At 40.6% G+C, this 12,180-nt stretch overlaps 2 protein-coding genes across 16 annotated transcripts in view; one reads left to right on the top strand and one right to left on the bottom strand.

The window, feature by feature from the left end:
• The window catches only part of caska (calcium/calmodulin-dependent serine protein kinase a), a 141,183-nt gene that overhangs the window by 80,298 nt on the left and 48,705 nt on the right, over nt 1–12,180 (top strand). For all 11 annotated transcript variants that reach the window (XM_044132282.1, XM_044132283.1, XM_044132285.1 and 8 more), the window contains exons 6-7: nt 5,878–5,980; nt 11,802–11,977. In XM_044132282.1, coding sequence (XP_043988217.1) covers nt 5,878–5,980; nt 11,802–11,977 — 279 coding nt within the window. The remainder of the gene's footprint in view (nt 1–5,877; nt 5,981–11,801; nt 11,978–12,180) is intronic.
• Nucleotides 1,496–7,471, bottom strand: LOC122840112 (probable G-protein coupled receptor 34). 5 transcript variants are annotated; one of them, XM_044132296.1, is made up of 6 exons: nt 7,429–7,471; nt 5,872–5,962; nt 3,835–4,228; nt 3,614–3,736; nt 2,296–2,860; nt 1,496–2,209 (listed from the first exon to the last, which is right to left on the bottom strand). In XM_044132296.1, the coding sequence occupies exons 5-6, from the start codon at nt 2,820–2,822 to the stop codon at nt 1,636–1,638; spliced, it is 1,101 nt and encodes a 366-aa protein (XP_043988231.1). In that variant the 5' UTR covers nt 2,823–2,860; nt 3,614–3,736; nt 3,835–4,228; nt 5,872–5,962; nt 7,429–7,471; the 3' UTR covers nt 1,496–1,635. The 5 variants fall into 5 exon arrangements, with proteins under 5 accessions (XP_043988231.1, XP_043988233.1, XP_043988232.1 ...); XM_044132298.1 differs by having other exon boundaries at nt 3,614–3,759; XM_044132297.1 differs by lacking the exon at nt 7,429–7,471 and adding an exon at nt 6,625–6,738.

Here is a 12,180-nt window from a genome sequence, read left to right on the forward strand (position 1 = left end):
TGTAACATCCTACCATCGTCCTGAAGGGGGCGATGATGTTCCATTTCAGAAGCACTGCAGAAGGAGTCAGTGGTGAAGAGTATCACTTTGCATTTGGTAAAAAGATGTTTTTGGATGTTTGTTCAGTCTTTATGAAATATGATCCTCTCCTTGTCAGTTTTCTACCAATACTGAAGAATATGGTTCTTTATTAACCAGATAAATAAATGAATAAATAAAAGCTTTTAGACTGAGATGTCTTTTCCATGGGTTCTCTGGTCAAGAGGTCACCTGCACACACTTCAGAAACGCAAATCACTTCAAATAAAACAAAAAATAGCAGCAATCATGTATATTGATTCCTGTAGTGATCAAATGTTTATTGCATTTTATATGATGAAATAAATTATTTTCTTCTAGTCTTTCCTCGTTTCTAAAACAAACCTGAATGATTATTCAGAGGAGAAACCTAATTGAATAATAAAAAACATTTCAGTGACCTTTCCTCCATTCTCCTACCAATAATAACCTAAACACAACCTCCTGCTCCCTCTCTGACAACATCCAAACCGGGGAGCAAAACAACTAAACATTGACTTGATCTAAATTTATTTTGATTGTTGGATTGAAGACTGGACGGAGATAAATGTTTCTGAGCAGATCTCTGAGAGCATTTTAATAATCTCTATTGTTCTCATACAGAGTAAGCTTTTAATAAATCATAACCTGTGTTTTAAAGCATCTCCAATAAATAGACAATTATTAAATCCGGGTTTGACCACTGGTCCTTTTATAGCCGCCCCCAAAAAGTTTTCTTTCTGTTTTTACTTCTGAAATAAAGAGTTAGTAAAACTCAGGTCAGGATTGAACTCATTCCTGCTCAGTCTGGTGTAAACTGTTAAAATCTGGAACTACAGGTTGATAAATGCAGCACAGACTTTTTAAACTATCAAGTTCAGCGTCATCATACAGAGGATGAACATGCAGCTAAGCTAAAGGAAACTTCTTTAGGCCCTTCTGACTCATTAAAGAAATGTTTTGGCCAAACGCATCCGTACGTCTGAAACATAAAATCCAAATACAATACATTTAATTTTGCATTTGTAATGTGATGAATTGTGAAAGTCAAGGGGTTTAAATAGTTTTGCAAGACACATTACATCATGCTCCTTCCCTATATATATGTAAATAAATAGTTATTCTAGCAATAAATGCATACATTTTGCTAATATTTTTGGTTACATGCAGAGTTTCCCCCAGAAAACCTTCTAAACCCGTTGGTAGGGCCACCAGGCCGGTCCACCAGCAACCCAACATGCTTTTGTGTTTAAAAACTTGTAAAAGTTAAAAAAATTTGGAGGTGCGCAAGCAGGCGTCATAAGTTGGAAGTAATAGTGTGTGTGCAGGTGGTCGCCCAGTTCAATGCGTCAACTATAGAACTTCATCTGTCTTTACTTTCACTGTTATTGGCATATAGCAAATACCATTTAAAATAAATAAATGACGCTTAGACTGGTGGAAGGACAAGTAAAGTCTCATGATACACAGAGGAGAAACCTTGTTGCCTTGTCCATCAGTCCCCACATTGAATTGTTCAAAGTTGAAGACAAAAACTGGGAATCCCAGTAAAGTCTCTGGATCTGCGTATTCTGCAGCTCAGCTGGCGCTTGATAAAACATCTTTTTTCTCGTCCACATTGCTGAAGGTATTCGACTCTCTCTTGTCGGTCCTGCTGTCCAGTTCGGTGCTGGAGTTAGCATCGATGGTTCCGATGGTTCCGCTGGTTTCTCGGGTGCAGAACACACTCGACATGAAGCGCCGCACCTCCTTCCTCACCGAGGAGGACAGCATGAAGAACATGACGGGGTCCAGGCAGCTGTTGAGAGCGGAAAACACCAGGGAAATCTCGTTGAACTTGTCGGCCAAGTCGCGCGTCCCAGAGGTCTCCTTGGAGATCTGGGTTTTTATGTAGAAGATCCGGAAGGCATGATAGGGGACGAAGCAGAAGACGAACAGAAACAGGACAAAGAAGGACTTGCGGGCGACTCGATTGTAGTGGGGGGCTGTGGGAAGGTCCGGTCTCCGCTGCGACCTCCGCAGGAGTTTCAGGGCGATCTTTCCGTAGGACAACACCAGAGAGATGAAGACCAACCAGAAGACAACCAGCACAAAGATGTTGATGTGTGCTTTCCACAAGTCTTCCTGCGGAATCGTCCTGTAGTGGAAACACCTGAAAACAAAAAGAAACAATCACCTGCTGGGACTTTTGAAGCAAAGCACAAGACCATTGTGTAAACTCTTCTAACTGCGACTTACCTTTTGGTATTGGGACATTTGTCATTGCTTTTACGGAGAAAGGGGATCATGAGAGTCAGGGCCACCACCCAAATGATGGCGCAGGCGGCGATGCTCCACTTTGGGGAGCTCAGCTTACGCCGAGTACGCGCGCTGCCGTAGATCTTCATGTAGCGGTCGACGCTGATCAGCCCCAGCAGGGTGATGCTGACATACATGTTCATGTAGAAGAGGTAGCCCACTAGCTTGCACATTGTGTCCCCTAGCACCCACTCATTCTCATGGAGGTGGTACTGGATCCTGAACGGCAAACAGACGACCAGCAGCAGGTCTGCGAGCGCCAGGTTCATGAGGAAGATCCATAGGGAGTTCTTCTTGGAGTGAACGAAGAAGAAAACCCAGAGAGCCACCAGATTCCCGGTGAGACCCAGGATGAAGATGATGGAGTAGAGCACGGCCAGCGGGGTCTGGAGCGTTTTGTTGTCCACCTGTTCGCTGATGTTACATAAGTTTGAGGCGTTCAGCGTCGTGAAAGCGGAGATCATCATGGCGCTGTGATTCTCAACCCTACCTACTAACAGATGAGCTGAAACGAGAGGGTTTTTCTTTATAGTTCACTTTTATTTTGTTGTGACTTTTTTGTCCAATTCAGTTCATTTTTACTTTGTGTATGGTAGTTTTTATGAGTTAAAATTAGTTAAATATTGTTTAGTTTCAGGTTAGTTTTTGTTTGTTTAATAGTAGTGCTCTTAGTTTTGCATACTTTGACCTTTTTGAATTCTGTACCTACGAATTAACCAAAGCATTGTGTTGTGATTACTATACGTCAATTGGGTAATGAATACTCACACCAATTCAAAAAATGTATTCAGTTATTGATGAGCAACAACTGACTCTGGTGTTTTATCCCAACTTTAGCGATCACCATTTTGTGGATTAATAATTAGTAAGGCAATAAGTGCTGCCAGGAGGAGCATGGAGTGCCGTAATTTGCTGACAGGTGATGTAAAATTATTTTGTAGAGGGAAAAAAAACTATTTCACATTAGTCTGAAAAATAGAGTAATAAATACAGAAACAAGGGATCTTATTCTATACTTTATGTATGTTTTAGTTAGTTTTACAAACATACAATATAGTTCCAGTTAGTTATAGTTTTTCCACATTAATTACCGTTGTCTTCTCTTTCAGTTTTCATTAATCCGTTTTAGTTAACAATAATAACTTTGCTAGTTTTTTCTGCAAGACGTTAGCTCTGTTTCTGTCTGGTTAGTCATTTATTTATTCAGAGCGCACGCAATCACTTCCTTCCTAATATCTGCTGCACTTTGTTTAGTTACCTATCTGTTGTGGTATCTGACTTTGTTCCTAATCTTGCACAAACCATCTGCAGGTTGGACTGCATGAACAAATACATTCAAATGTTGCTGTGAGGTCTCCTTGTCTGCACATCCGTGACAGAACTAATGGTAAAAGCAGAAGGAAGCTATTTTGACATTTCAACAACCTGCTTTGTATTTTTCACTGCAGAAAAAGGGGGGGAAATATTAATAAAACTCACCTTGTATATGAACAAATCCACATTTGACTTTCCTATGAGTTGAGTCAGTACGAAAAGAATCCTAAACAAAAAGACGACTCAGAAAGTTTCAGATGCATAAATAGAAGCAGAATGAAGTGAAACCAGTTCTCTGATGATTCCTCTTCGATCTGCCGCTGCCTCTCTGGTCATTGTCCCTCCTTGTGATGAGAGGCTGTGCTCTTCAAAGCATGCAGAGTAACTTCGATGTGCAGAATGCTGTGGTGTTGAGCAGGAATGAACGCTGTGAGCGCGGCTACTCCCTCCTCTTTCCTCTCACGTTCTGTACGCAGCTGAGGCATGCAGCCAGTACAGAAGGCAGGCCCGTATGTGCGGGATCTGATTATAGCGCTGATGTATTGCCTAGTGGAGACAGCTGGGAGAACATATGACACCTATCAGTGCTGCAGAGTGAGCCCATAGCAGTTAGATCAGTGTTGTCAGAGGGAAGCTAAGCCAGGTTGGAGCTGGCAAGTTGTGACAATTCATTTCCGCCCAACACACTGTGACTTTTCAAACTGTAACCTTAACAGGATGGCGGTGAAAGGTGCTTTGTAGTTTTGACAAAATCTCAAATTAGGTAATTTTATAGTTATAGTTGATACCCGCCATTGCCCAGTTAAGATTCAACAATTTCTTTGTGGAACGTAATTACTCTAGGAAAATTTCTCTGTCTGCGTTTTTTTTTTGTTTTGTTTTTTTAAGTGCATATCTAAACCATTTGAATATTCTAATAAACAATTATATACCCCTTTGTATTGGTCTTTCACATTAAATTCCAATAAAATATATTTGTTTGTGGTTGTAATGTTGCAGAATATGGAAAAATTTAAGGGGTATGAATACTATATCTATCTGTTTGTCTTGTCTGTGTGTCAGAAAATAGAAACAAATGTCTCTCAAATGTCAGTGTCGCTGCGTCCACCTGCATCATATGGCAAGTTCCTTCTGAATGATGCTGTTGCATCAGTCATTCGCATGTTTTTATCTGTCTAATATTACCATGCTAGCAGAGTTTATGGCAACGTTTACATGAGACTGCTGCTTGGAAACTGTCGGTATTTTTCGGATATCGGTTGGGAAGAAGTTCCACACTTATTAGACAGCCACGCCAAGAAACCTTGAGTCAGCCGTAGTTGTCCTGCCAGGCCACTAGATGGCCCTGTGATTTTAATATGTCATTAAATGTGTGTGAGCTTTGGACCCATTAGCTTCCACTTCATAGTAAACAGTAACCCGCCTCCCACTAACGAAGTGCTGGTGTGACACCTTTATCCCTCATCAGAAATTGTGCAAAGCTGAGCAGGTTTAAGCATCACAACACAGCGCAACGCTAACCGCCACTATTTTTAATCTGCAGCAGTGTGTCCTGCGCATGCGTGACGCTTTCACAGCCACAGTGCTAGCATAACAATTAATATATATATATATATATATATATATATATATATATATATATATATATATATATATATATATATATATATATATATATATATATATATATATATATATATATATATATATATATATATATATGATTGTGTCGAAGTGTCATCTGTATCGAAAACCTTATTAGTAACCGGTATTTTTGGCGCCGCAAGGTTTCGTTAAGGAGTGTTTTGAAGACATACAGTGTATGCAGGCTTAGAAACTAGTCGCAAACAGAAGCCACTACAACCAGAGCTTCCGTAAAACATTAATATTGGTCCATTTTACAGGCCAATTATGTTGCAGCACTGTAAACCACTTCCATCGCATTACATCATTTTCACGTTAATGCATTTCCCCTAATTGTTCTAAGGTCTTCCTACATGTGAGGTCAGATGCATATAGCAAATAATCTGTGTGACACTACACTTCCCCACTGTGATTAAACTTGTGTGAGTGTGTGAGGTCACTGTGATGGTTTGGGTGTGTCGTTGGTCACATGATTTGTGTGTTATTTTGAAGGAACTTCACCCTCTAATTAGCCAAATGCCACCATGAACTGATGAGCCTCTGTTCCTCTGCTCTCACCCTCAGCCTCACTGCGTGCTGCTGGCGTCCAAAGAGAACTCCGCTCCCGTCAAACTGGGTGGGTTCGGCGTGGCCATCCAGCTCGGAGAGTCTGGATTGGTGGCAGGAGGTAAAGTAAACGCAGCACAGTCAGCTCTCTCCCCGCAGAGTTCATAATACTCACGCTCCCATGATTTTCCCACTTTTCATGTGGGAAACTTGTATGTAAAAATAAATAAATAAATAAATAAAATCATATAGAAAGCAGGCATGTTTTCTGTGACTCCACTTGTACTCATAAGTGTTTACAGGAAGTCATCCATACAATACTTTCTGAGAAGCTTTATCAGCATTTTCCCCTTAAATTCTTCCCAGCTGTGCTTTATTTCCTTCTCCGGAATGAAAAAAGGTAAACTAAGCATGTGCGAGCACGCTCATGTTGGCTCATCACCAAGTCAAACATAGAGTTGACAACTTCAGCTGCGGAACTGAATCCAGGCTAAAGCACACCTATCAGACACTTTAGGTCTGTCTCAGATCCAGTAACTAGCAAAAAAACATTCATGTGCTTCACATGTTTCATGTCAGAGACACAAAACTTGATGAATTTTACTGGGATGTAAGTAACACAAGATACTTCATAAATGTGAGGAGAAAAAATGCCATGGTTTTCAAAATGAAATAAAAATTTTACATAACACCGTCAGAATGTGGCGTGTTTGTAATCAGTCTGATTTACTGTAATTCTTCTTAGTAAAAGAGTGAAAATCTCACTGTTCAAGTTCACATTCAACAATGGAAAGAGAATGGAAGAACTGCAGGCCGGTGACGTCTAGAAAGCGTCTGGACAAGGAGCGTCAGTCAGGGAAGAAGCTGAGAGGTTCATGATAACTCTGGAGGAGCTGCAGAGATCCACAGTTTACTGTTTTACATCTATTCTGTCCATTCTTAAAAAGTCTTAAATTCATGTATCTAAAATTAAGGCTTTAATATGTAAGTTAGCCTTACCAAGCTCCGCCCACAACCGACCGCAAGTCTCACAAGCAAAGCCTCGCGGCGCGTTGTTTCTATGTAAACATGACTCCATTAGTGCATCATTTTTACCGGATTTTCACAATATATCAGCTACTACAATGGACAGAGGAACTAACAAGTTCATGTCATCATCTGGGAGGAGGTTACTGGTTTCTCAGTCACAAGCTGGTTGCAAACCTGAGGCCAGCAGGTGTCAGTCAGTCAGTTATGGTAGATCTGAAATTTGGTTTGATGACCTCAATATGAGAAGCTACAGACTGATAGGAGGAACCAAAGAGTTCTGTAAAGGTAAAGGCAAATCTTCTGAAGCTGGGATATAATTAATTTAATGTCACATAATTACCGCGGTAGAAGCCATTTGTTTGTTAAAAGTTTATGAAATCTATTTGTTCTAGTTGATGTTTGTTGTGAATGACATATAGTCACAAACGAACGAGGTAATTAGTCCAACGTTTAGAAACTACAGCGGCTGTAATGAGCCACAGCAAAGGTAAACAAAGATAAAATAACCCGAACAGGTGATCAACTCAAAACCACTCCTACCTTTTTACTCTCTCTCTCTGTGTAGTTTAAGCACACCTGTTACCGTGGCAACCGCCAGCGCCCCGCAAGACGAGCAAAGATTACGTTAAAAACATAACATTCAGTCCGTTGCGATATCTAGTTTCCAGGCTTGATATTTATTTCTCCATTATTAATCAGCGCTTCCCTGAACACAGCGATGGTTGATTGACCAGCTGTACTTGGTGCTAGAGTGGCTAACACGAGTAACAGTTTAGTCTAAAGCCTTTTCTGCTCAAATAAAATCTTTAGTGTGTGTCAGATACAGTACACATTGTATATTGATCTGTTTAGCTAACGTAAGACTGTGTGGCAGACAGGCTTCTAGGTGTAGAAGTTGTATCAGTGCTGCCGTTATGCTGTACTTAGCTAACGGGAAGCATGTGTTTGTGAGACGGCCAATCACGTGACCACGTAGAATGGGCATCAGCCAATGAAAAGCGGCCCCTCTGGTAAGGTCCATAATTAGCGGCCTTAAATTGTATCATTAAAGGACTATTTAATCTCACGTAGTTTTTGTTCCTTGTGGGACTTTTGTGTCATGCATAATAGTTTGAGTCGCGGTCAGACATCTTCATTGCGTTCTGTGACTCATGTTGGTGGAAGTTACCGCTAGCTACTGCTAACATACCCTTGCTAGTTAGCTAGCTGTTTTGCACCTTTTCTAGCTAATGTGCTCGACACACAGGGAGTGACAAACGACAGCGACAAAAGTTGAACATTTTTCAAGTCTCTTGTGTCGTGTCGGTAGCCCACGTGTGCATATTTATGTGTACAACCACAAAATTACACACAGACGAATGCAATTGGTCATTTGTTCTGGACAAGAGCTAGCGGTTGTTGCCTCCTGTTTGGCCCTCTGGATACAGGAATCATCACTGTGTGGCATAAACTTGCATAGCCAAAAGTTTCAGACTAACATCTGTAAACCCCACAGCCAGGTGTACTGGAACCAGATGGCCTCCCATCTATCAGTCGACCATCAGCTGCTGGTGGTGCTGGTACAGGTTCTCAGGAGGAGACAGCAGCTGGTCCTCTTCCTGTTTGCCTTTATTTAACAGAATATGTGACAGGGATCAGTGCAATTTAAAAAGATTGATGCCAATCAAAAGTGAACGAGTTTCACTTTTTGTTGTTTTTTGCTATAATAAAATACTCCACAAGCCTAAAACACGTCCACGTTCTTCATCTCGTCTACTTCTCTACTAACTTCTACAACTCCTACCTTACAGTTTGAGTCGGCCTCACAATAAGGCTGACAAACTCCAGCCTCTGCTTTTCCTCTTTTTCCTACAAAATGCACTGATTCTCAGTCTTCCACAGAAAGTATTTCTAATGAGTTTTCTGCTCATGAATGAAAGAACTGAACAACCTTGTGGGTCTGTTCTGGATCATGTTACCATCGGCTTGTTGCAACCAGCATATTTTAATTTCCGTTTCTGCATCTATGAAAATAACCAACGATAATAAAGCTTAAAGGGGCAGTATTATGTAAAATCAACTTTTTTGAGCTTTACATCATGTTATAATGTTACTCCCTCATCAAAAACTTACCTGGAGTGTTGCGTCTTTCTTGTATGTTTGAGAAATCCTTTTATCTCCCGTGGCAACCAGTCAGCTGGGTGGACCTAGCCCCGCCTTCAAGGACAAAGCCCATCCTCTGAGCTGTAGTTTCTAAACTTTCAAGCTTCTGCCTCACAGAGCAGCCCTCCTCTGGGACTCCCCCACTCAGCTCCTTCAGACTAGCCAGCAGCAATTAGCAACTTTTGTGTCTTCCAGAAGTAGGCTATGTTTTCTCCTTTTGATTTTCCATTAGGTGCAGTTCCACCAGCAAACATCTGGTGGAACTGCATCTGTGGAGCTCATTATAGCAGCTACTTCTCAGTAGTTGTTGAAGGGTTAATAGAAGAGACATGCTGCGATGACTTCCTCAAGGCGAAGTTTTCAAGCCATTAAAATACAATGTCAAATTTCTTTTGAGCCATATTAGATATATGCAGCATTTTTATAACAACTGAAGGTAACATTGTTACTTCACTGTGCTGTAAGATTATTCTGTGTGGTTGTACGACACATAATAGTGCCCCTTTAAAAATGGTAAAATAGAGCTTTAAGAGGAAAATGTCGATCTGGTGAGCTGAAGGGTGGTGCAGCTCTCAGATCCTGGATCAGGTCTTTGCAGCTCTCCTGTATCCTAAACACACAACTTTCACTTCTCATGTGTCTGCTGTGGATACTTTGACACCTGGCACTTCTCTCTTTTGTTCTCTGCCACCAGACAGGGGGCGAGTTGCCACATTTCTACCTAATACCGCTTCGGAATTCACCTTGTTGTCGTTGGAAAAAAACTGGCTTCATATGCGTCTTATCTTCTAAGGAAATGAGAACAAAGACTGTCTATAATACATGCCAAACATTTTCCATTTAACTGCAGTTTTTCCTCTTTTTTGACTCTGACTTGGTTTCATATTTTGATGCCTGAAAAGTTGTCTGGTCAGTGTTCTGTGGTTTAATAAGATAATATTTCTTTGAAAACAGACACTAAGACTGAAACAATCATGAAACACGGAATAAGTATTACATTTTGTCAAATTACATTATTAAGCAAGTATTTAACAAATACATTGTACAATGTCCCAGTTACTAGGAATCAGAGGGAGCTCTAAAAAGGTTTATTTTTAGTCTTGATTTAAAGTAAATCAGTGTTTCAGCAGTTTTGTAGTTTCCTGGAATTTTGTTCCAGATTTGCTTAGAAGAAATTGCATGGGGAAAAAAAAATGTCTTCCTCCCAGTGTTGGCCCCTCCTGCTCTGAAGTCGAGTTCTCTGGAACAGATCTAGATGAACTTCCTTCCCAACAGCAAAAGTATTCACACCTTTTGATATATAAATGTTTGTGTGTGTATTTTTCACATTTTGTACCATGGCAACCGCCAACTTGAGTGTACTGTATTTGGACGTTACGTGATAGACCAACCCAAGGTTGTTCATATTAGGAAGTAAAGCAAAATGAGACGTTTTTCATAATGTTAGCTCAGATGCTAATCGTTAAAGTTTGCTGCGTAGTTTTATTCAGCCCCATTTACTCTGGTTGCCCTGAATAAAATCCAGTACAACCGCTCAGAAGTCACCTAAGCCATCACTTGTCAGACTTTAATTTGAAGGGGAAAAAAAAACACAATTACATATTTTTTTCCATCCACTTCACCATTATGTGTCGCATTGTGTCGTCCTAGCTAAGCCTGTCGTAGTAACAAATTTTGCTGGAGGATAAATTGTCCCAGGACTTATTGTGATAAATGATAACATTGTTGTTTTGAGACGATTTTCAAGTAATAAAATAGTAAGAATGGCATAAAAATGCAAGAACAGATTCTCAGATCGATAAACTTTAAATTCTAATGAACATTTAAACACTGGAACTGGACGACATTTGGAATATCTAATATAAATAAAAAAGGAGCAACAAATGAAATAAATTATTAAGTCTCTAAATAAAATTATATTTTAAAAAAAAAGGGATAGTTGAGACCAAAACACCAGACTGAAGGCTTTTATCTTTCAGTTTGTGGTAAAAAAAAAAAAGAAAAAGAAAAAAAGAGGGAAAAACAATAAATCAAGCAAATGAAAATTAGAGTTTTTTTTATCGTGCAATTAACTGATTTACTGTGACCGGCCAAGTCCTACCAGATAAAATTGCTATAAAATCCATTGACGTTTATGGTTGCAACATGATCGGATATGAAAAAGCAATATGTCTAACAACTCTTCCAAAGTATGTGTTGAAACAAGCTGGTTACTGGTAATACAATCTTTTTTTGCTTTAATCATCAGGAACTCTTCAGTCTTTGTTGCAACATAACCATCTGAAGTGATTACTAGAAGACCCCGGGTTGGTTTATATATGTTACAAAATCATAAAAACAGTCTTGGTTGTGTGGTTTGTGGCTGCGGGCAGATAAACCTCTGCTGGCTCCCACATCCTCTGAGAGTCTGCTGGAACTGGACGTCGTTTGACTCAGACCATATTTCTACTATAAGTGGCAGCAAAACACGTTGAACACCAGAGCTCAGAAAAACGTTTCAAAACGGCTGTTTGGACGGTAAAAATGAAGCTTCCTTCACGCGTTCAGGGGGAAAAAGTAGAAAGGTTTTGATTCCTCTTTCTGTCCGCCGCTCATCTGCTGTCAGCCGCTTGGCAAATAAACTCTGACCGTATCGTTTGAAAACGAGGAAGACTTCTTAATCTCTTCCTCTTGTCTCTATTGTGTAAAATTAGATGTTGGAACGGGATTGCGGGGCTGTAATTGTTTCACGTGGACGATTGTGATTTACCTGCGTGTCTCTGTGGCCGCAGGGCGTGTGGGGACGCCCCACTTCATGGCGCCGGAGGTGGTGAAGAGAGAGCCGTACGGGAAGCCTGTGGACGTGTGGGGCTGCGGGGTCATCCTCTTCATCCTGCTGTCGGGCTGCCTGCCCTTCTACGGCACCAAGGAGCGACTGTTTGAAGCCATCTGCAAGGGCAAATACAAGGTCAGGGGTCACGATACGGAACCGGCCCGAGGTCAGCGACCCGTCATGAGTCAACACACCGTCAGGTTCACCAGAACCTCCATCAGGCAGCATGTAGAAATAGAGACAAACTGTCTAATGTAAAAGGCAAAGATCCTTATAAATTATGTTATCATCTAAATAACTATTATTTATAACTATATTATTCTGAATTTAAAGAATTA

Source organism: Gambusia affinis, linkage group LG11, assembly GCF_019740435.1.
Source record: "Gambusia affinis linkage group LG11, SWU_Gaff_1.0, whole genome shotgun sequence".
Taxonomy (NCBI): domain Eukaryota; kingdom Metazoa; phylum Chordata; class Actinopteri; order Cyprinodontiformes; family Poeciliidae; genus Gambusia; species Gambusia affinis.